Source organism: Pagrus major, chromosome 15 (assembly GCF_040436345.1).
Source record: "Pagrus major chromosome 15, Pma_NU_1.0".
Lineage (NCBI taxonomy): Eukaryota > Metazoa > Chordata > Actinopteri > Spariformes > Sparidae > Pagrus > Pagrus major.
Window position 1 is genome coordinate 1,642,776 of NC_133229.1, and position 23,717 is coordinate 1,666,492.

At 46.9% G+C, this 23,717-nt stretch overlaps 3 protein-coding genes across 3 annotated transcripts; 2 read left to right on the plus strand and 1 right to left on the minus strand.

Moving 5' to 3' along the window:
- On the plus strand, positions 1 to 11,306 carry LOC141009663 (uncharacterized). The gene is made up of 4 exons (XM_073482354.1): positions 1 to 504; positions 2,698 to 4,520; positions 6,470 to 6,665; positions 9,188 to 11,306. The coding sequence occupies exons 1-4, from the start codon at positions 312 to 314 to the stop codon at positions 10,171 to 10,173; spliced, it is 3,198 nt and encodes a 1,065-aa protein (XP_073338455.1). The 5' UTR covers positions 1 to 311; the 3' UTR covers positions 10,174 to 11,306.
- A 1,692-nt stretch (positions 11,307 to 12,998) lies between these two features.
- Positions 12,999 to 17,906, minus strand: LOC141009187 (uncharacterized). The gene is made up of 2 exons (XM_073481653.1): positions 16,448 to 17,906; positions 12,999 to 14,168 (listed from the first exon to the last, which is right to left on the minus strand). The coding sequence occupies exons 1-2, from the start codon at positions 17,730 to 17,732 to the stop codon at positions 13,216 to 13,218; spliced, it is 2,238 nt and encodes a 745-aa protein (XP_073337754.1). The 5' UTR covers positions 17,733 to 17,906; the 3' UTR covers positions 12,999 to 13,215.
- A 519-nt stretch (positions 17,907 to 18,425) lies between these two features.
- LOC141009200 (uncharacterized) lies at positions 18,426 to 22,084 on the plus strand. The gene is made up of 2 exons (XM_073481668.1): positions 18,426 to 19,269; positions 20,482 to 22,084. The coding sequence occupies exons 1-2, from the start codon at positions 19,077 to 19,079 to the stop codon at positions 21,207 to 21,209; spliced, it is 921 nt and encodes a 306-aa protein (XP_073337769.1). The 5' UTR covers positions 18,426 to 19,076; the 3' UTR covers positions 21,210 to 22,084.
- Positions 22,085 to 23,717: the final 1,633 nt, after the last annotated feature.

Consider the following 23,717-nt stretch of genomic DNA (forward strand, 5'->3'; position numbering starts at 1 on the left):
CCCACCAGAACCTCTGTGTTCTGATCAGCGTGTGTGAATGGACTTTGTGCTGTTCACCTTTGTTCTGAATGGTAGCCTACAAAGCTACACACGTTAGCTTAGCATGCTAGCTGTAAACAGCTGCTGTGTGACGGAGAGCAGCAGTGTGTGTGACGGAGAGCAGCAGTGCGTGTGACGGAGAGCAGGCAGTGTGTGTGACGGAGAGCAGGCAGTGTGTGTGACGGAGAGCAGGCAGTGTGTGTGACGGAGAGCAGGCAGTGTGTGTGACGGAGAGCAGCAGTGTGTGTGACGGAGTTTGTGTGACTGTGAAAATGTCTAAAGTCCAGATGCTGCGCGCGCTGGTGCAGCAGCGGCTGGCTGCGGCTGCTGAAGAGATATCTGGGCTGTTGGAAAGAGCGATAGCAGAGTACGAGGAGGAGCTGAGTCGCTCCAAAGAGGAGAACGAGCGGCAGCGGAAACTACTGGACGCTGTTTTCAAGCCTCAGGTCCGGTTACACAGAGCAGGTCGGTTCCGTTTACTTCTTCTTCTGTGGTGGTTATACTGACGTCACAGCAGCCGCCGCTCCAACAGGAGGGCGTCTGTATTCTCAACTTTACGGTAACTTAACGGCGCTGACGCGGTTCGGTGTGTCTGCTGTCTGTGACGTCATTTTCACCCAACGATCAGCTGTTAGAGTAAACAACCTGTCACGTGTTTACTGATTGGCACACGCTGTTACGTCATCGCTCAGTTGTTTGTGACGTCAGCAGCCTTTTGGAAACACGACAGAGGCTCAGCCTGTACATCCGGTTTTCAAAATAAAATAACCCTGATTAAAAAAAATACTTTTAATTTGTACGTCATAGAGAGCCGAAGCCCCGCCCCCTCCGGTGGAGCCTTTGGGGCCTTATTTCAGAAAAAACTTGTTCTGTTCAATAAAGAGAGATAAATAATATTCATGATCCAGTTGAACTGGGTCATGAGTCACATGATGTTTGTCAGTTTGTTGTGTTAAAGTCAAACCTCGTGTAGTTTTGTGTTGAAGCACTCAGTGAACTACATCGTCTCATCAGCACCAGAACCAGCACCAACATGGAGCCAACTGGGCTCAGAAAAGCTCGTAAACAAGATGAACATCACAATAAATCTGCTCATATTGACAACTGCAGTTCTGGTTCTGGTTCAGTTCTGTGAGCTGCTCGTATACAGGAGCAGCTCTACAGTGTTTCAGTTAGGAGACGACGTCGTCCGTCGTCAGTGACGTCACTGACGACATTTACACTTATGAAACTCCTCAGTGGAGAAAAATGCTTCTTTTTTATTTTTATCTCGTAACAAAACAAAGCTCGCAGAGTTTATTGAACCCGCCTCACGTGTCTCAGAACTGGACCTGATCAGAGAGCGGGCGTTGAGCTCGTGGCTCCACGTCTGTTCACACGGAGCAGAAATTCTCCCTCGATGGTTCTGAGGCGACTCAAACGTCAAAGAGGAGTTTGTTAGTTTATTCATCTTCGGCAGTCTTTTTTTTGTGCGTCCGTCTTTTCCTCTGAAAACTGATTTTCCTTCAAAATAAAACTGAACATTGTTGGTTCTTTAAACTGTTTATAACAGTTAAGATGGAGAAATACAGATGTTTGGTGTGTCTGAGGATGTGAGCGGTCATCTCTGACCTTTGACCCTGTGTGTAGTTTTATTTAGTTAAGTTATAATTATATATACGTGTATATATTTATTAGGTGTGTAACGGTATTTGTATTCGTCCCGACCCGTCACGGTACGGGCGTCACGGTTCGGTGCACGCAGTCATACGACGAATACGTCTGAGTGAGTTTAAAAAAAAGTGGAGTCTTCACTTTACTACAGGTGGCGGTAATGAGCCTAAAAGCTGACGGGAACAGTCATTACAGAAGAAGAAGAAGAAGTAGGTACAAAAAAGGACGAAGAAGGAAAGTGATGGAAAGTGTGGAGTTGGAGGAGCCGCCGGCTTCATTTAAATCAGCTGTTTGGGAGCACTTTGGCTTCCCAGTACAATATAATGGTGATGGCACGCGAGTGGAGGACCGGACAAAGACTGTCTCCCGACGATGTCTCACGGAGGTGCGGTATGTCGCTGGCAACACCTCAAACATGCTAACCCACATAAGACAGCACCACCCCGGCACATCCGCCACTGGTGCGAGGTGCAACAACTTATCCCCGCTGCTTTTAAGCCACCTCTTGACATTGACACTGACAGGGCCACAAACATCACAGAAGCAACTGGCATATAGCTACATATCAACATCTATGCGGCCATATGCCGTAGTAGAGGAGCCCCGCTTCAAGTGTTTATTAAAGGTGCTTGAGCCGCTACAGTGTCCCATCCCGCGCACATCGGCGCATCATGAGAACCCTCCCAATACATTTGTTTTATGTTTTATTCTATTCATTTTTTACTTTTATAACCGGAGATGTTTTTTTATTTTGCAGTCAATTGGTGTCTGTTAAAAATAAATGAAAAAAGCTAGTCTTTTCTTTTTTTTCCCCATTGTACCGAACCGTGACCCCCATACCGAGGTACGTACCGAACCGTGACTTGTGTGTACCGTTACACCCCTAATATTTATTTAATAAAACACATTAAAACCAAGTAAACGTGAAAACAACAGTCACATTTTCCTGATGGAGACGGTGAGATGAAGCAGAGGTGTCAGTGTTAATGTTTGTGTTTCCTGCAGACGTCCAGCAGCTGTCGGTGAGTAAAGAAGAGGTTCCCCCTGAGCAGCAGGAGTGCAGCTCCAGTCTGGACCAGGAGGAACCAGAACCCCCACACATTAAAGAGGAACAGGAGGAACTCTGGACCAATCAGGAGGAGGATGACGTCACCAGGTTCACCTTCACTCCTGTCCCTGTGAAGAGTGAAGACGATGGTGAAGAGAAACCTCAGTCCTCACAGATGGAGACAGAAGCTGATGGAGAGGACTGTGGAGGACCAGAACCAGCCAGGACCTCTGATCCAAATCCTGAGACTGAAGTCAGTGATGGTGACTGGGAGGAGACCAGACAGCCTCAGGCAGGTTTAAAGTCTCAGATCAATAACGAAGTCACAGTCAGTGTAGGATGTAGTTCTGACAGGGAAGCATTCATCTGCTCTGAATGTGGCATCTCGTTCATCAGGATCGAAAATCTCATCAAACACACGAGGATCCACTCGGGGGAGAAACCGTTCAGCTGCTCCTTCTGTGGCCAGAGATTTAAACTAAAGGGCCACCTGACGTATCACATGAGCTGCCACACAGGAGAGAAACGATTCAGCTGCAGCGTCTGTGAGCGACGCTTCACGTGGCCGTATCAGCTCAAAAGACACAAATGTGTCCGTCCTCAGTCCTACAGCAGCTCCGCTGATCAGATGAAGTCAGAAGCTGACGAAGCCGCCGGGGACTCAGATCCAGACCGACATTTACAGCCTGAGACTGAACGCGAGGCTGAAGTCCCTGTTAGTGATGTGGGAGGTGATACTGGAGAGAAACCACTCATCTCCTCTGACTGTGGACCCAGTCAGAGCTCCGAGCTGGAGACTCACGGGAGGATTCACCACGGAGAGAAAACTTTCTGTTGTCCTGAATGTGGTAAAAGATTCAGCCACCAGATTTTTCTTATCAGACACATGAGGATTCACACCGGAGAGAAACCTTTCAGCTGCTCAGTCTGTGAGAAAAAATTTGCACGAAATGAAAATTTGATGCAACACATGGGACGTCACCGAGGGCAGAAACCGTTCTGTTGTTCTGAATGTGGTAAGAGGTTTTTGTGGAAGGGGAACATGCTGGAACACATGGCCGTGCACCGAGGGGAGAAACCGTTCAGCTGCTCAGTTTGTGGTAAAAGATTCACACGAAAGGCTCATCTGACCCACCACACGGCCCAGCACACCGGGGAGAAACCATTCAGCTGCTCTCAATGTGACAAAAGATTTATACGAAACGCAGACCTGACCCGACACATGGCCACACACACGGGAGAGACTCCGTTCTACTGCTCAGTCTGCGGGAAAAGTTTTACTAGAAAGTGTAGCCTGGAGCTCCACATGGCCTGTCACACCCAGGAGAAACCATTCAGCTGCTCTGAATGCGGTAAACAATTTAACCGGAAACAAAGTCTTACCGTACACATGAGAACCCACACGGGAGAGAAGCGGTTCTGTTGCTCAGTTTGTGGTAAAAGATTTGTTCAGAAGGCTCAACTGACCCGACACTCGGCCGTGCACGCAGGAGAGAAACCCCTGAGCTGCAGCCTGCGTGAAGAAACCTTCACACAACGTTTTACGTTAAAAACACACGAGTGCGATCGTCCTGATCCGTCACAGCTTCACCAGAACCAACACAGTAAAGAGGAACAGGAACTCTGGACCAATCAGGAGGAGGGTGACATCATCAAGTTCACCTTCACTCCTGTCCCTGTGAAGAGTGAAGACGATGATGAAGAGAAACCTCAGTCCTCACAGATGGAGACAAAAGCTGATGGAGAGTTCTGTGGAGGACCAGAACCAAGTCCTGAAAAAGTATTTTTGGATCCAAACTGAAAGTTAGAAAAAGGTTCAGAAAGTGTTTGATCCAAACCGTGTGTCCGAATAGATTCTGATGGTTGTCGTTGTGTTATGTTTCAGACCCGTTTGATTTGATCCCATTCAAAGTTGATCAGGAAAGTTCTACAGTACTGAACTCCTGGACAGGGTCAATAACAGCCGATGGTCTGTCGGATATTTGAGTGTTTTTAACAGTTTTGACTGATTTCTCTGAATCAGAACATAAACCCAGCTGATCCAACCTGCTGCTGTTTATTTTGTCCCTTCATATTAATAATGAAATAAAATGAAAACATGAGGAACTTCAGAGAAACGAAGGAGGAAAGTTCTGGAGCCATAGACCGGATCACGTGTGGTTCAGACCAGAACAGAACTGAAATAATGTTAAACTTTAAAGCACTTTACAACAAAGAAACGACTCAAACCGCCTGAAGACACAAAACATTTAATAAATACTGTAAAAAGACAAAAGATGTCAAATAAACCAGAGAAGAAGAATAAAGATAATAAACACCTGATGACAACAATCAGGTCCAATACAGTTTAAAGGAAGAGCAGCAGAACATCAGGTCCAACAGTCACACACAAGGTGGAGAGTTGAGGACAAGTTCTGCAGCCAAACGTATAAATCATGCGTACTTCCACCTTTTCCACCAGGTTTCTAAATGTATAAGCGTCCACAGAGAGACAGTTTGTACTGATCCGTGTTGCTCAGCACGTGTAACATGAACACAGTCGTGTCTGAGCACTGGGACGTTGTGAGTTTGTAAAAATGAGAAGAAAAGTGTGAATCAGGTGACGTTTTATTTACAGCTGTTTATTTTCACTAAATCATGTTTGAGGATCACATCTATAGTTTAAAACCTTCACTGTGATGCGTTTACTGTCTTCTGTAAACATGTGTGTCAGTAATTATAATGATCTTTATGTAAATAAACAAACACATGATCTTTCTAAACGTAAACAAAGATTATTTCCTGTATTATTGAGGAGTGAGAACACATCCAGGTGTCAGCGGCACTATAAGGGCTGTAGCCGCATGACACAACAGCTGTGTTGGTGTTAGAGGGCGGTACCAATGAGCAGTTTGGACCGGAGCCAGTGTTCAGGGACCGTTCTGATGTTCTGGCCCATGATGATGACATCATCAGGCAGAGAGAGCGAGGGGATCCTCCTCAGATCACTTTTAAAAGTGGGCCGTTGTGAACTCACAGCGTTCAGCTCCTCTGTCAGAACTGCAGCCTGTAAATAAAACTCTTCTGTCAGTCTGATCATCATCACTTCAAGTTCACAGTCTGTAAAACTACACTTCCTGTTCTTCAGCTGCTCCTTTGCTTCTGACATTTATATGTAAACCAGGTGATTCGGGCCGTTCAGTGAACTGTGTTGATGGTACCACTAATGTAGTGACGTGGACGTATGAAGAGGCAGAAAATGGAAATACTCAAGTAAAGTACCTCAAAATAGCAGTTCAGTACAGTAGTTGAGTAAATGTACTTAGTTACATTCCATCAGTGTGATTCACAGATACTTTGTCACAGCTAAACATTTAGCTCATTACATTGAGATGAATTCATAAACAGCTTTTCTTTTATTATTATTAATTATATAAACTCCTGATTCAAAGTTCAACAATGAACCTTTGAGCTCTGTGCCAACAGACTTTTATTTTGAAACTCAGCGACGACTATTCTGTCCCGGAAGTGATATTTCTCTGAGTTTTGATCAACATGGCGTCCAGTGTTCGTGTGTGTCCAGTGAACAGCGCTGCCCCACCAGAACCTCTGTGTTCTGATCAGCGTGTGTGAATGGACTTTGTGCTGTTCACCTTTGTTCTGAATGGTAGCCTACAAAGCTACACACGTTAGCTTAGCATGCTAGCTGTAAACAGCGGCTGTGTGACGGAGAGCAGGCAGTGTGTGTGACGGAGAGCAGGCAGTGTGTGTGACGGAGAGCAGGCAGTGCGTGTGACGGAGAGCAGCAGTGTGTGTGACGGAGTTTGTGTGACTGTGAAAATGTCTAAAGTCCAAATGCTGCGCGCGCTGGTGCAGCAGCGGCTGGCTGCGGGGGGCGAAGCGGCCGCCGGTGCGACAGCCGCGCGACCGTATTCTCAACTTTACGGTAATGTAACGTTCAACGCTTCTCTTGTTGTGACGTCATTGAAGTGTAAACTAAACTGAGGTGAGTCAGAACAAGTAAACAATAAAAGTGATGACATCAGAGAGAAAAGAGATCAATGACATCAGTAAAGGACGAGGAGAAGACGTCACATCACAGGAAGTAAAACCAGTGTTGGTAACGTTACTTTTAAAAGTAACTTGGTACGTAACACGTTAGAGTACTTTACAGTTACCTCGTGTTATGTTGTCCAGACGCGCGGAGCCACGTGAAGCTGTGAATGTTTGGACTCCACGTCACTGTAGGACCACACACACACAGCTGGTGATGAGTAACACCTCGCTACATGCTCACTGACACACTGTAGGTAACCTTCAGCTGAGCAGCAGGACACACACAGACACACACAGACAGACACACACAGAGAGACAGACACACAGAGAGACACAGACACACAGAGAGACACAGACAGACAGACTGAGACAGAGAGAGAGACACACACAGAGAGACAGACACACAGAGAGACACACAGACAGACAGAGAGACACACAGACAGACAGAGACACAGAGAGAGAGACAGACACAGAGAGACAGACACACACAGAGAGACACAAAGACACACACAGACAGACAGACACACAGAGAGACACAGACAGACAGAGACAAACAGAGAGACAGACAGACAGACACACACAGAGAGACAGACAGGCACACAGAGAGACAGACACACACAGACAGACAGAGAGACACAAAGACACACACAGACAGACACAGAGAGACAAACACACAGACAGACAGACACAGAGAGACACACAGACACACAGAGAGACACAAAGACACACAGACACAGAGAGACAGACACAGACAGACAGAGACAGACACAGACAGACACACAGAGAGACAGACAGACAGACAGAGAGAGAGACAGACACACACAGAGACAGACAGGCACACACACACACAGACAGACAGAGAGACACAGAGAGACAGACACACACAGACAGACAGAGAGACAGACACACACAGACAGACACAGAGAGACAGACACAGACAGACACACAGAGAGAGACAGACAGGCACACACACACACAGACAGACAGAGAGACACAGAGAGACAGACACACACAGACAGACAGAGAGAGAGACAGACACACACAGACAGACAGAGACACAGACACACAGAGACACAGACAGACAGACAGACACACAGAGAGACAGACGGACGGACGGACGGACGGACGGACGGAGATGAAGCTTCAGAGAGTTTGTTTTATTTTTTGGCCACAAAAGGAAAAGACAGCAATTCTTTCAGTAACAGATTACTTTTATAAAAATCTAACTAAATAACGGATTACTTGAATTGCAGAACTTATGCATTACAACAAAAAAGTAATCCAAGTACTCTAACAGATTACTTTGTAAGTTACCCTCAACACTGTTCAGAACAGATTACAAGGACAAAGAATTAAGAACAGATGAAAAGAGAAGACAAGTTCAGAGCCTCAGCTGTTAGCCGCTGCATGCTTCTCCTCACGTCTGTTAGCCGCTGCATGCTTCTCCTCACGTCTGTTAGCCGCTGCATGCTTCTCCTCACGTCTGTTAGCCGCTGCATGCTTCTCCTCACGTCTGTTAGCCGCTGCACGCTTCTCCTCACGTCTGTTAGCCGCTGCATGCTTCTCCTCACGTCTGTTAGCCGCTGCACGCTTCTCCTCACGTCTGTTAGCCGCTGCATGCTTCTCCTCACGTCTGTTAGCCGCTGCATGCTTCTCCTCACGTCTCTGTTAGCCGCTGCATGCTTCTCCTCACGTCTGTTAGCCGCTGCATGCTTCTCCTCACGTCTGTTAGCCGCTGCACGCTTCTCCTCACGTCTCTGTTAGCCGCTGCACGCTTCTCCTCACGTCTGTTAGCCGCTGCACGCTTCTCCTCACGTCTCTGTTAGCCGCTGCATGCTTCTCCTCACGTCTGTTAGCCGCTGCATGCTTCTCCTCACGTCTGTTAGCCGCTGCACGCTTCTCCTCACGTCTCTGTTAGCCGCTGCACGCTTCTCCTCACGTCTGTTAGCCGCTGCACGCTTCTCCTCACGTCTCTGTTAGCCGCTGCACGCTTCTCCTCACGTCTGTTAGCCGCTGCACGCTTCTCCTCACGTCTGTTAGCCGCTGCACGCTTCTCCTCACGTCTGTTAGCCGCTGCACGCTTCTCCTCACGTCTGTTAGCCGCTGCACGCTTCTCCTCACGTCTGTTAGCCGCTGCACGCTTCTCCTCACGTCTCTTCATTGTTCACTTTTCCTTTATTGAAACTTGATGTGTCTTCAGTTTGTTGCTCTGATGTGAAACTTGGCTCATCAGACAGATTCTGAGTCTCACTCAGATTTTCTGCCACATTAAAGATGAAACAGAAAATAAATCATGTGAAAACAATAAAAACACAAATCAGTGAAATAATGACGCATTAAGAATAAATTAACAGCTGGAGATTTAAATGAGGTTCAGATTGTTGTAATCTGAACTGTCACTGTTTCCTGCAGACGTCCAGCAGCTGTCGGTGAGTGAAGAAGAGGTTCCCCCTGAGCAGCAGGAGTGCAGCTCCAGTCTGGACCAGGAGGAACCAGAACCCCCACACATTAAAGAGGAACAGGAGGAACTCTGGACCAATCAGGAGGAGGATGACGTCACCAGGTTCACTCCTGTCCCTGTGAAGAGTGAAGACGATGATGAAGAGAAACCTCAGTCCTCACAGATGGAGACAGAAGCTGATGGAGAGGACTGTGGAGGACCAGAACCAGACAGGACCTCTGATCCAGATCCTGAGACTGACGACTCTCCTGAGACTGAAGTCAGTGACGACGGCTGGACGGAGGCCAGAGAAGCTCAGGCAGGTTTAAACTCTGCGATCAATAATATAACCAACAAGGACTCGTTCATCTGTTCTGAATGTGGGAAGACATTTGTCCACAAGACGAACCTGAAGAGACACATGAGGTGTCACACGGGAGAGAAACCGTTCAGCTGCTCCTTCTGCAGTAAAAGCTTCACCCGGAGGGAACACGTGGTCGCTCACATGAGATGTCACTCAGGAGAGAAACCGTTCAGCTGCTCCGTGTGTCGCAGCAGCTTCAGCCACGGCTGGTCGCTGGACAAACACATGAGAGTCCACACAGGAGAGAAACCCTTCAGCTGCTCCTTCTGCAGTAAAACATTCAGGCAGCGCTCAGATTTGGTCGCTCACCGTCGAATCCACACGGGAGAAAAACCTTTTTCCTGCTCCGTCTGTGACACGAGGTTCACTCAGCGTCACACGCTGGTTCAGCACATGAGAACTCACACTGGACTCAAACCTTTCGTCTGCTCCGTCTGCCGCAAGACGTTCTCACGGAAGGGTCACATGACGAGACACATGGCGGCTCACAGCGACGAGAAACCGTTCAGCTGCCATGTTTGTGGGAAAAGCTTCACCTGGCAGTCGCAATTTAAAAGACACGAGTGTGTCGGAGAGAGCGGCGGCAGTCGATGAGGCTGCGGCGCTGACAGAGCTCAGTGGTGATTGGTCGAGACAAAAACAAAATCAATGTGTCAGCATGAATCATAAGAAACTGTCACTGAGAAATTCATTTTATTTTCCTGTTTTCTGTCCCTGCAGGTGTTAAACTGTCACGACCTCTGTGACTGTAAACGTCCAGCAGAGGGCGACTCAGCACCTGTGATGAGATTATAAACCACTGTGGTCTTTAACTGAACTGACTCACCGTGTAGGGCGAGAGACATTAATAAAGAACAGGCGGTTCAGAGAGAGAGAGACTGTTCACGTTTGGTTTTACAGAGTGATCCGATCAGAAGAAGGTCAGTGTGAGAAGAAGCTGACCTTAAAGTGACCCCGTGATGTGATGTCACTTCCTGCTCTGTATGAAACAAACCCGTCCATCACTGACAAACAGACTCCATGTTTCTACTCAAAGACAGAAAGAAGTTCATGTAGAACATTTGCTGAATTTACAAGAAGGAACAAATAAGTCAGAATCAGTCAGAGACAGAGTTTCACACAGTTTATAAAGTTTGTTTTCACTCAACAACTCTTAAAATCACTACATTTGTTAATGGAGTCTGGTGATGTTGAGGTTACTAGTGACTTCATTATGTGATTCAAGTCCATGACTTTCTCTCTCTCTCACACACACACACACACACACACACACACACACACACACACACACTTCTCACAACAACAGTCACTTAATTTAAATATGAAGGTTATGACATCACACAGCTCAGAGAGGATCTGGTTTACATCATCACGGTGCTGATGGATGAACTTCTGTCATCACATAAATGTGTAAAACATTTACATCATGAAACCTGTCAGAGCCTCGTCTGTTAGAGACTCCACTACAGAAAGGGTCAATACTAAATGAAATGTCCATAAGAAATAATAATAATAATAGTAATAACAACACAATTAATAAAGAAAGAAAAACAAAAACAGTATACAGAATAAAGTCTGGACAGCAGGGATGAGGTGTGTGTGTCTATAGATGTGACAGATATGACAAAGTGTTCAGACCTGCAGGAGCTGGAATATTATTAGTATTATTTATACTAATAACCTGTAATCTGTTCTGGGTTTTATGCATTTCATGGTTTTTATGTTTATAGATTAAAGTATTTTTTTGTCTCATTATTGTTTTTTCTCTATATTTGACTGTTACATTTTATTAACATTTAATGTTTCATTCTTCATTTTATGACAGCAGCTGTGCATTAATGTTGTTTTTATGAATCACATTTTGATTTGTTTGAAAGCTGCTGAATAAATAAAGTTTGATGTTTTGTTTCTTGTAGCAACTAACCCTAACTCTGCGTCAGCGTGATGTCAGCGTGATGTCAGTGCAGCATCAGCGTGATGTCAGCGTGATGTCAGTGCAGCGTCAGCGTGATGTCAGTGCGGCGTCTACGTGATGTCAGCGTGGCGTCAGCGTGATGTCAGTGCGGCATCAGCGTGATGTCAGCGTGGCGTCAGCGTGATGTCAGTGCGGCATCAGCGTGATGTCAGTGCAGCATCAGCGTGATGTCAGCGTGATGTCAGTGCAGCATCAGCGTGATGTCAGCGTGATGTCAGTGCAGCGTCAGCGTGATGTCAGCGTGATGTCAGTGCAGCGTCAGCGTGATGTCAGCGTGATGTCAGTGCAGCGTCAGCGTGATATCAGCGTGATGTCAGTGCAGCATCAGCGTGATGTCAGCGTGATGTCAGTGCAGCGTCAGCGTGATGTCAGCAGGTGGAACATTTAGATTTTCTTTAAATGACCTAAAATGTTTAGAATAAAATCATTATTAAACAATAATATCTCAAACTTTTAATTAAACTGTTGTTTACACTTCTATCAACAGACTGACTGAAGTGACTCACAGCTGGTGTGTGTGTGTGTGTGTGTGTGTGTGTGTGTGTGACTTTATCAATGAAACAGTAACAAAGAAATCTGAAAGTGTTTCTGCTCTTGGCGTCCTGAGGCTGCGTGAGGTTCACAGGTGTTACTGATGATGCTGATGATGTCATCGACAGGTGTAGTGAGAGGACACGTCTGCTCAGGTGATTTATAAACAGCAGCTAACTGATATGAAGCTGACTGAATTAAAATGGAGGTTGATCCATGAACAGAAGTCACAGCTGGTCTGTGGAGTCAAAAAGAACTGAAGACGTTACAGACGGATCAATGAGTCTGATCAGAGCAGAGCTGAAGTTTGAAAACAGCAGCAGGTACTTTGAGTCATTGTTTCTGCCGTCAGCTCGTTAAATGTGAATATTATTATTAACTGAAGATTTTTGAGACGTTTGAGGACGAAACACTGATCAACGTTTTATAAATCAATCAACTGATCAATTCATGGAGTGAAATCATCATTAGCCTTGATACACGTCATATTTCAGCTCTACTTCAGATGAAAACTGATCAATATTTCAGCTGAGTTATTATTTTTACTTCACTTTATCCTTCTGACCGTCTGTCGGCCAATCACACGGCAGCACGACGTCATTAAAGAGTTACAAACAAATAACTGAATTATATCTGAATCTCAAAATGAACAGAACTCTGTAGTGTAATTTAATAATGCACCTGCAGGAAGAGGTGAGGTCGCCCCCTGCTGGTTCGGATCAGAACCAATACATTTAATAAACATTAGACACATGAATCGATTAGTGGGCCAGTATTCTGATAATCAATACATGTGTCTGAAAGAGTAAACTCTGCCGTCAGCTCGTTAAATGTGACAGTTACTGACATCTGATCGACGCTTTATTGACCAATCAACTGATCGATTAATGGAGACAATGATTGACAGATAATCAGAAGTGTTAAAAAGATATTTACTCCTGAAGAGTTTAAATAAAAGACCAGAATCATCAAGTCCGATTGAAACAGAATCCAGACCTGTTTACTGAGTGTGACGGGCTCAGGCTCAGGCTCAGGCTCAGGCTCAGGCTCAGGCTCAGGCTCTCTGACAGACGAGCGGCGTCAGGACCGGTTCCCTGAGAGGTCCATTGGACCAGCAGTCGTCTCTTCATTCACTGACAGAGTCTCTGTCTCCACATGAACACAGCCTCAGTGTTGAGACCTGAGCGGGGATCAGGGCCGTGGTTCCAGTCGTCGCTGTCGTCAGTGTCTGCATCAGAAGAGTCTTCAGTGTCAGGCTGTAAATGTGGATCTGGTTCTGGTTCTGGTCCTTCTGTGTCCGTCTGTCGAGGTGAGCTGCTGGCTCCACGTTCTGCCTCTCTGTTCTCAGTCTGTTGGTCCTCAGTGGATCGGTCCTGGGCTGTGTGGACGGACCCGTGCGTGGTCAGAGCTGCTTCCTGTGTGCAGCTGAACGGTTCGTCCTCTCGGTGGATCCTCGTGTGAACCTTCACATTCACCTCTTCATAGAATCTCTTCCCACAGACGGAGCAGCTGAATGACTTCTCCATCGTGTGACTTCTCACGTGTCTCACATAATTTCCTTTATATCTGAAACTCTTCTGACAGACTGAGCAGCTGAACGGTTCTTCTCCTGAGTGGACTCTGCTGTGGATCTTCAGACTCCCGAGGCAGTCGAACCTTTTCTCACATTCAGAGCAGACGAAGGCTTTACGTCCCACATCACTCACCGGGTTCCGATTCATCTTTGGAGAGGTTAAACCTGCCAGATCTTCTCTGGTCTCCTTCCAGAAGTCACTGTCATCACTGTCGTCAGTCTCAGGATCTGGATCAGAGGTCCTGGCTGGTTCTGGTCCTCCACAGTCCTCTCCATCAGCTTCTGTCTCCATCTGTGAGGACTTAGGTTTCTCTTCATCATCGTCTTCACTCTTCACAGGGACAGGAGTGAAGGTGAACCTGGTGATGTCGTCCTCCTCCTGATTGGTCCAGAGTTCCTCCTGTTCCTCTTTAATGTGTGGGGGTTCTGGTTCCTCCTGGTCCAGACTGGAGCTCCACTCCTGCTGCTCTTCTTTAATGAGAAGTCTTGTGTTGTTGTTGAAGGGTAAAGCTGAAACACAGACAGACAGTTGTTAACTGAGATGTAAGATGGAGGAGACGGACCACAACACCAGAACTCTTTAACTCTGAACACATCATGTGGATCTTTGGCGTCAGACTGTGGGGACAGATGTATCGAAGTCTATGGAAGATGATGGAGAAACACACTACAACCCAACACATCTACGTCGTAATGATGAAGAATCGTTCTCAGAACATGACAGAACACACAACAGAGAGGTGAACACTGATGTTCCTCCGGTCCAGAGTGAGCGGGCCGATGGTACTGTGATCAAGCTGACTGATTCCTGCTGATGAGGCTTCACTGACACCAACACCACCTGTCCATAAACCTCAGGTGGTAACCTCTCCACGTAGATGTTGGGTTTCATGTTTCTCCATCATCTCTCATAGACTTCTATACAGCTGTCACCTCAGTCTGGAACCAGAGACCCTCCTTCATAAACATCACTGATCATCTGTTTCATCAATAATCAATAAGCTCCCTGAGTTCATCCTGTCAGTAGTGATGTTTCTGAGCTGATTCAGAGGAAGCGACAACATACAGGTTATTATTATTATTATTATTATTATTATTATTATTATTATTATTATTATATACAGACAAACTAAAGATCTGTCTCTCTCTGTCCATCTGTCTGTCTGTCTGTCTCTCTACCTGTCTGTCTGTCTGTCTCTCTGTCCATCTGTCTGTCTGTCTGTCTCTCTGTCCATCTGTCTGTCTCTCTGTCTGTCCATCTGTCTGTCTGTCTGTCTCTCTCTCTGTCTCTGTCTCTGTCTCTGACTCTGTCTCAGACCCTGTCTCTGTCTCAGACCCTGTCTCTGTCTCATACTCTGTCTCAGACTCTGTCTCTGTCTCAGACCCTGTCTCTGTCTGTCTCATACTCTGTCTCTGTCTCAGACCCTGTCTCTGTCTCTGTCTCAGACTCTGTCTCTGTCTCTGTCTCTGTCTCTGTCTCAGACTCTGTCTCAGACTCTGTCTCAGACTCTGTCTCTGACTCTGTCTCTGACTCTGACTGTCTCTGTCTCAGACCCTGTCTCTGTCTCTGTCTCAGACCCTGTCTCTGTCTCTGTCTCAGACTCTGTCTCTGACTCAGACTCTGTCTCTGTCTCTCTCTCTGTCTCTGTCTCTGACTCAGACTCAGACTCAGACTCAGACTCTGACCCTGTCTCTGACTCTGTCTCTGACCCTGTCTCTGTCTCAGTCTCTGACTCTGTCTCAGTCTCAGTCTCTGTCTCAGACTCTGTCTCAGTCTCAGTCTCAGTCTCTGACTCTGTCTCAGTCTCTGACTCAGACTCAGACTCTGACCCTGTCTCTGACTCTGTCTCTGACCCTCTCTCTGTCTCAGACTCTGTCTCTGTCTCTGTCTCAGACTCTGTCTCTGTCTCTCTCTCTGTCTCTGTCTCTGTCTCTGACTCAGACTCAGACTCAGACTCAGACCCTGTCTCTGTCTCTGTCTCTGACTCTGTCTCAGTCTCAGTCTCTGACTCTGTCTCAGTCTCAGTCTCTGACTCAGACTCAGACTCTGTCTCAGTCTCAGTCTCTGACTCTGTCTCTGACCCTGTCTCTGTCTCAGACTCTGTCTCTGTCTCAGTCTCTGACTCTGTCTCAGACCCTGTCTCTGTCTCTGTCTCAGACTCTGACCCTGTCTCTGTCTCAGACTCTGTCTCTGTCTCTGTCTCAGACTCTGACCCTGTCTCTGTCTCAGACTCTGTCTCTGTCTCTGTCTCAGACCCTGTCTCTGTCTCTGTCTCAGACTCTGACCCTGTCTCTGTCTCAGACTCTGTCTCTGTCTCTGTCTCTGTCTCAGACCCTGTCTCAGACCCTGTCTCTGTCTCTGTCTCTGTCTCAGACTCTCCACCATCATGACGACATCGTGCTGAATCTGTTTGGTCACAATAATCACGTGATGACAATCTGAACATGGAAACATCAACTGAACGTCTGAGTTTGTATTATGACTTTTATAATATTGTAACTATGAGCTCATGACTTTACATTTATTCAGTGCACCTTTAAGACAGGTATTTTTTTCAAATAAATGTGATGTTTAATCTCCAGAACCGAGATGTGGACCTTCAATTAAAATCACACATCACATTTTTTATTTGTGAAATGATCCGTTTTAGTTTCTGTGTCATTAAAACTTTAACGTAAAGCATCGAGATTATAACCAGCTGATAAAGTTTGGTGTCGCTGGTCTCTGATATGGATCAACGATCGGCCAGTAGCAGATTCAGCTGCGGGCAGAACCGGTCCGGTCTCACCTTGATGAATGAAACAGTGCCATGACATGTGGTCATCGTCCTCCTCGCCAACATCGTCCTCCTCGCCAACATCGTCCTCCTCATCATCAAAAACAACGACCTCGTTGTTTAACAGCTCTTCGTCGTCCTCGTCCCAGGCCTCCTGCGGTCTGCCGGCCTGTCTCCTGACCCCGCTGAGCGCCTCCCGCCCGGCGGCGCAGGCTTGTCCCTCCCTCAGGCAGAGGATGAGGGCGTCCTCGCTGCCGTCAGCTCTCACAGACAGTCCACAGAGTTTGAAAGACTTCCTGATCAGATCCTCGTCCAGTTTGTCCCATGCTGAGACCACCCAGTCCACCAGGAGGCGGTGTGAGGGGGCTTCCTCATCTGCCTGCCCAGATGTCCACTGATCGTAGACGTCCTGCAGACTCTTGTTGAGCGGCTGCTTCCAGCACACGGCGCAGGGTTGCGCGTATTTAGCGCAGCCGCTCGGGATCACAGCCGCGGTGACGCTGCGGCGGCTCAGCTCTGCGCTGGTGGCGGCGCTGACGTGGCAGCGGTACGAGTCCCACACCAGGAGACACGGGCCCGGGCTCAGATGTCCCACTGCAGACTGCAGCCAGTCAGCAGTGAGAGCATCGTTCATCCAGCCGTTGTCAGACAGGCCGATCACCGCGCTGGAGGTCAGCTGCTGCAGCTCCTTCAGCTCAGCGGCTCCTCTGAACACGACGAAGGGCTTCAGTTTGGTGCCGTCCGCCTTGGCGGCGAGGACGACGGTGAGGTGACTGCCGAGCCAAACTGCAGTCTCATCCATCGCAATAATGTCCTCCTCTGAAATCCCTTTAGCGCGGACAGTCCTGCCGACATAGTCGACAAACGAGACAAGTGTGCGGGTGAGGAGGTGCGGGTCCGTGCGGGCCTCGGCGCGGCGCTGCAGTGAGAGCGTGTTGCGCTGCAGAAACCGTTGTAGCCAACTTCTGCTGGCCACCGACGCCTCGGCCCCATTACTCACCTCAGACACTTTATCCAGGATCATTGTTCCTGTCACCGGTGTCCGTTTGTGCCATGTTGAGTAGATCCAGTCCGACAGCTTCTTCTCCAGCTGCAGGTTCAGTCTCTGCCTCCCTCCTCCAGCCAGCCGCGCTCTGCGCCGGTCAGCCGCCAGCAGCTGGCCCCGCTGCTTCCTCCAGTACCGGATCCTTTTGGAGTCGATGTCAAAGTGCCTGGCAGCTCTCTCTCCCGAATGAAGCTCTGCATACTGCAACACTTTCTCCTTGAATCTGAAGTCAAACCTCCGTCTGGGCGCCATGTTGCCTGAGAGCAGCTGTGTCTGATCACACAGTGTGGGACTGGTTCAGCTAACGTTAGCTTAGCACTGTCTCTGTGCGACAGGGCTAAGCTAACGTTAGCTTAGCACTGTCTCTGTGCGACAGGGCTAAGCTAACGTTAGCTTAGCACTGTCTCTGTGCGACAGTCACTCAGTAGAAAAGACAGAAAACAAACCGGATGTTCGCAGCTTTAAACCACATCCAGCAGTTTAGATGAAAACCGAGCAGGACGATTCATCAGGAGGCGGAACTAGTTCCGTCACCGGAAACGGAAGTAAACTTCTTCTTCGTTGGTTTGGCACACAGCGATACTTCGTACAGTAATAACTTCTTTCTGTCGGTGTTGTGACAACAACAACTTCTATATTTCATTATAATTATTATAATTATAATATCAGTAACAGCGCGAGTGAATGAAGCTGCACCGGAAGCTCCACTGTCACGGCCACACACGTTAGCTTAGCATGCTAGCTGTAAACAGCGGCTGTGTGACGGAGAGCAGGCAGTGCGTGTGACGGAGAGCAGCAGTGTGTGTGACGGAGAGCAGGCAGTGCGTGTGACGGAGAGCAGCAGTGTGTGTGACGGAGAGCAGCAGTGTGTGTGACGGAGAGCAGGCAGTGTGTGTGACGGAGAGCAGCAGTGTGTGTGACGGAGAGCAGCTGCTGTGTGACGGAGAGCAGGCAGTGTGTGTGACGGAGAGCAGCAGTGTGTGTGACGGAGAGCAGGCAGTGCGTGTGACGGAGAGCAGGCAGTGTGTGTGACGGAGAGCAGGCAGTGCGTGTGACGGAGAGCAGGCAGTGTGTGTGACGGAGAGCAGCAGTGTGTGTGACGGAGAGCAGGCAGTGTGTGTGACGGAGAGCAGCAGTGTGTGTGACGGAGAGCAGGCAGTGTGTGTGACGGAGAGCAGCAGTGTGTGTGACGGAGAGCAGGCAGTGTGTGTGACGGAGAGCAGCAGTGTGTGTGACGGAGAGCAGGCAGTGTGTGTGACGGAGAGCAGCAGTGTGTGTGACGGAGAGCAGGCAGTGTGTGTGACGGAGAGCAGGCAGTGTGTGTGACGGAGAGCAGCAGTGTGTGTGACGGAGAGCAGGCAGTGTGTGTGACGGAGAGCAGGCAGTGTGTGTGACGGAGAGCAGGCAGTGCGTGTGACGGAGAGCAGGCAGTGCGTGTGACGGAGAGCAGGCAGTGCGTGTGACGGAGAGCAGGCAGTGCGTGTGACGGAGAGCAGCAGTGTGTGTGACGGAGAGCAGCAGTGTGTGTGACGGAGAGCAGCAGTGTGTGTGACGGAGAGCAGCAGTGTGTGTGACGGAGTTTGTGTGACTGTGAAAATGTCTAAAGTCCAGATGCTGCGCGCGCTGGTGCAGCAGCGGCTGGCTGCGGCTGCTGAAGAGATATCTGGGCTGTTGGAAAGAGCGATAGCAGAGTACGAGGAGGAGCTGAGTCGCTCCAAAGAGGAGAACGAGCGGCAGCGGAAACTACTGGACGCTGTTTTCAAGCCTCAGGTCCGGTTACACAGAGCAGGTCGGTTCCGTTCACTTCTGCTTCACACTCGGCTCGGTTCTGCAGTTTGGCTGCAGAATATGTTCAGTACTGCAGAGAGAGAGAGAGAGAGATATTAATGTAAATCAATCTTGGTGTTGTGTTTGTGTTGTTATTTGTTGTGTTCTGTCCGAATGTTTGGACAAGTTGTGTTTTAATGCTTTGGCAACATTGTTGTAAAAACTTTCATTCATAGCAGCAGGTACATTCAAATACAATCAAAATACAAGGGCAATTATAGAAACAATACTATATACAATAAAATGCTTAAGTAGTTATAAAATAAGATAAAATAAAATGCTGAGGTATCGAGGAGTAAAGTGGAACATAAGGTGTGAGAGGATAAGGTGCAGTGTTTACAGTAATAATCATTTAAGATTATTTGTGCGTTGTAAAGTCTGATGGCAGCCGGTTGAATGATTTCCTGTGCCGTTCCTTTAGGCAGCAGGTTGGATGAGTCTGTTGCTTGTCCAGAGTTTTGTGGAGGGGCGAGAGAGATTATCCATGATAGCCTGCAGTTCTGCCAGCATCCTGTCCTCCACCACCTCCTCCAGGGTGACGAGCTCAGAGCCAACAACAGACTCTGCCTTCTTGATGAGTTTGTTCAGTCTGTTGGCGTCCTTCACTTTGATGCCTGCACCCCAGGACACCACAGCCAAGAAGATGGTGCTCGCAACAACAGACCGATGGAACATCTGGAGCATCTGGTTGCAGACATTAAGGACCTGAGCCTCCTCAGGAAGTGAAGCCGGCTCAGGCCCTTCTTGTAGACTCTTTGTATGAGTCCACAATGTTCTACAAGATGTCTCCACCTGACATCACTGACCATAAAGTGTTCAGGTGAACAGTTAGAGACCATCTGTCAGTCTGTCAGGATCAGGATCTCCATCACAACACATTATAACAGCATCCATATGATTATAAACAGTCTGCTGAGACATTATGACATCATGATGTGAACCGTCACGCCCTTTTGGTGCCACCAGAGCTCCAGAACTAGACTGATCAAATATATCAGTTACAAGTCTGCTTCATAATATTTATCCCACTGACAACCCTGCAAAGAGCACAGTGACCCAACAACAAGAGTTTCCTATCGTCATTTAGAGAAATTATGGGATTGATGATAAAGTTCCAGCCCGGCTCCTGTTGTTTTTCTATAACATCTGTCTGTTTGTCTCCTTTGTCCTGCAGACGTCCAGCAGCTGTCGGTGAGTAAAGAAGAGGTTCCCCCTGAGCAGCAGGAGTGGAGCTCCAGTCTGGACCAGGAGGAACCAGAACCCCCACACATTAAAGAGGAACAGGAGGAACTCTGGACCAATCAGGAGGAGGATGACGTCACCAGGTTTACCTTCACTCCTGTCCCTGTGAAGAGTGAAGACGATGATGAAGAGAAACCTCAGTCCTCACAGATGGAGACAGAAGCTGATGGAGAGGACTGTGGAGGACCAGAACCAGCCAGGACCTCTGATCCAGATCCTGAGACTGACGACTCTTCTGAGACTGAAGTCAGTGATGATGATGGAAACATTAAGGAAGCTCATTTAGGTTTAAACTCTCTGAAAAATCCTCAAAATGATTGTGATGAGAAGTCGCGCTGCTCTGAATGTGGGAAAGTGTTTAATAAACAGTCACATCTGAAGAGACACATGAGGATTCACACAGGAGAGAAACCCTTCAGCTGTTCATATTGTGGCAGAAGATTTCACCACAAGGCGTGTCTGCAGAAACATGTGAGATGCCACACTGGAGAAAAGCCTCACAGCTGTTCTCAGTGTGTCAGAAGTTTCTCACGGATTGACACGTTACAGGAACACATGAGAACCCACACGGGGGAGAAACCGTTCAGCTGCAGAGTCTGTGGCAAAAAATTCACTTGGCGTCGTCAGCTCAAAAATCACAACTGTGTTGAGCCATCTTAGCTTCATGAACTCTGGACCAATCACGAGGAGGCTGATGTCACTGAGTTCACCTTCACTCCTGTCCCTGTGATGATGATGACGATGATGATGATGAAGAGAAACCTCAGGGTTCATTCGAGTCTGGAAAGTTTGAAAAATGCCAAATTTGGACTTTTATGTTTTATGTCAGGATAATGCTTGAATTCAAATATAGTCCAGTTTTTACGGTACAAACATATATAATGATAATAATAATTATAAACTCTACAGTACTGTAACTTATCAGAGACATTGTGTTTGTTTTAGTTATAAATTCATAATCATTTAGTTTCATAACATAAATAAGGTTAGAGGTTAAAAAGTTGGTGAGAAATGTGTCTGAAGCTACTTAAAAAATGTTGTAAGTAATCTGATTACTTTGGCAGAAGAAAACCAAACACTACTCTCTAAAGCCTGATATTGAATCTGAACTTTTATTAAGGTGAATGTAATAAAACCAGACGTTGAACTCGGGACATTTTCCTTCTGATGGATCCGCAGCGTCTCGCCTGCTGCTGCTGCTGTTGGTCTGTCGTTCGCTCACTATGCAGCCGATGTGGTTTTAACAGCTGTTCAGTCTGTTGCAACAAGACTGAGATGTACCCGCGAAGCTTGAGGTGTGATTTGCTAAGATGCCTGTTCTGTCTTTGAAAATGAACTTGTCTTTATATAAATCATATAAATGAACCTTTTCTCTGTGAATGAAGTGTAAAAACAGTGACGGAGAGGAGGTCAGGGGGATGACGGAGGCCCTTAGGTCTTTGCTTTTGGCTCTGACTTGACATCTTTAATGGATTTTTTACTTTTGTATTTTTCTGAACTGAAGCTGTAAAGTTGAATAAAACTGGTTGTATTAAGTTCATCCCAACTGAACTTTTGTTGGCTCCTCTCTACGAGGGGGTCTGACCGGACGTTGTAGGTAAGAACTGTGATAGGCTGACACATTATTAACTTTTTGTTAAGTCAAGAGATTTGAAATGTGCTGAAGTGTCTGAAAGCTGAAGCTGTGACATGAATGTTGTGATTTGACACTGATGACACCATGTGAGTTCACCTGGTTTCACAGGATTTTACTGTTTTTTTTTTTTTTTGCAAATATTCACTCATTTTAAATTTGATGCCTGCAACACGTTCCAGAGCAGCTGGGACAGAGGCAACAAAAGACTGGGAAATGCTCAAAAAACACCTGTTTGGAACATTCCACAGGTGAATAGGTTAATTGGAAACAGGTGAGTGTCATGATTGGGTATAAAAGGAGCAATCCGCCTGTGTTAAGTATTCATAATTCACTGAAAGACTCCCAGTGGAAACATTAGACTGTAAATCTGTTCCAGCTCTTCGGCCCTGATCATTATAGAATATAATGTTTTACATGTTAAACAGAACAAAGACAATATATATTTATCTTTTTACAGTGTGATCGAGTTTTTGTAAATATTTGATGATTCAATGTTTCAAACCAGTTGTGACAGGAGCAACATCACCTGTTCGGATCATTACAGGTGATCAATGACTGTGTGAAACTGCTGTAAACAGTTTGTTCATGATTGATTCTGTTGTTATTTACAGCGTACAAACTTTTATGGAGTTTTACTTTTGCTACTTTTTGCATTCATTTTGATTTGAATCCTTCTGAACTTTTACTGAAATAAAGTTTTGTACACTGTAGTGTTACTGCGGAGCCACATACTTGTGGCAGCATGGCTGCACCAGCCTGTCTGCTTCTGTGTCTAAAGTGCTAAAGTCTGACCTGCCAACATTTAGCAGCTGTTTGAACACACTGTTTACACTGATTTCACCATTTACACTCAATTTATGAAAGAAGAAACATTTTATTGATGCTAAACATGTCACATTTTACAGATACACTAAACAGTAACCAGTATAGGCGACTTCTTTGTCCCCAGACTCCCTTAACAAATGTGTCAGTTTAGTGAGTTGTTGAGTTGGAGACACTTTATAAACTGTGTGAAACTCTGTCTCTGACTGATTCTGACTTATTTGTTCCTTCTTGTGAATTCAGCAAATGTTCAACATGAACTTCTTTCTGTCTTTGAGTAGAAACATGGAGTCTGTTTGTCCCAGTGATGGATGGGTTTGTTTCTTACAGAGCAGGAAGTGACATCACATCACAGCTGGTCACTCAGACAGATGTTGACACAAAACGTGTTGTTTATGTGACGCTGCGTCTCCTACACGTCTTGTGTGGATTTTGGTGGTGGTGTGTTCACACAGCCTTTTCATTTCAAGATGGTGGAGGTGAAGGTCGACTGGCTGAATGGAAAGACAGACGACACACTGAGAGGGTGTAAAGAAGGTGAGACATCACATTGTCAAAGCCGGAACAGAACGACCCTTCTGGGTGAAAACAGACTGTTAAACTGTCGGTGACAAATCAAGAAAGCTGCTGTGTTGCATTTTACACATCAAACAATAGAAAACTAGTTTGTGATTTTCTTTACTTCCCCAAAAAACGAAGGAGAGTAACGA

Excerpts from the sequence above, each read along its gene's own strand:
- LOC141009200 (XM_073481668.1), top strand. The coding sequence starts at position 19,077 with ATGTCTAAAGTCCAGATGCTGCGCGCGCTGGTGCAGCAGCGGCTGGCT. Across the intron at positions 19,270-20,481 it reads GGTCCGGTTACACAGAGCAG|ACGTCCAGCAGCTGTCGGTG; the intron begins GTCGGTTCCGTT and ends TTTGTCCTGCAG.
- LOC141009187 (XM_073481653.1), bottom strand. The coding sequence starts at position 17,732 with ATGGCGCCCAGACGGAGGTTTGACTTCAGATTCAAGGAGAAAGTGTTG. Across the intron at positions 14,169-16,447 it reads GCACTGTTTCATTCATCAAG|CTTTACCCTTCAACAACAAC; the intron begins GTGAGACCGGAC and ends TCTGTGTTTCAG.
- LOC141009663 (XM_073482354.1), top strand. The coding sequence starts at position 312 with ATGTCTAAAGTCCAGATGCTGCGCGCGCTGGTGCAGCAGCGGCTGGCT. Across the intron at positions 4,521-6,469 it reads CAGAACCAAGTCCTGAAAAA|CGGAGAGCAGGCAGTGTGTG; the intron begins GTATTTTTGGAT and ends CAGTGTGTGTGA. Across the intron at positions 6,666-9,187 it reads ACCGTATTCTCAACTTTACG|ACGTCCAGCAGCTGTCGGTG; the intron begins GTAATGTAACGT and ends TGTTTCCTGCAG.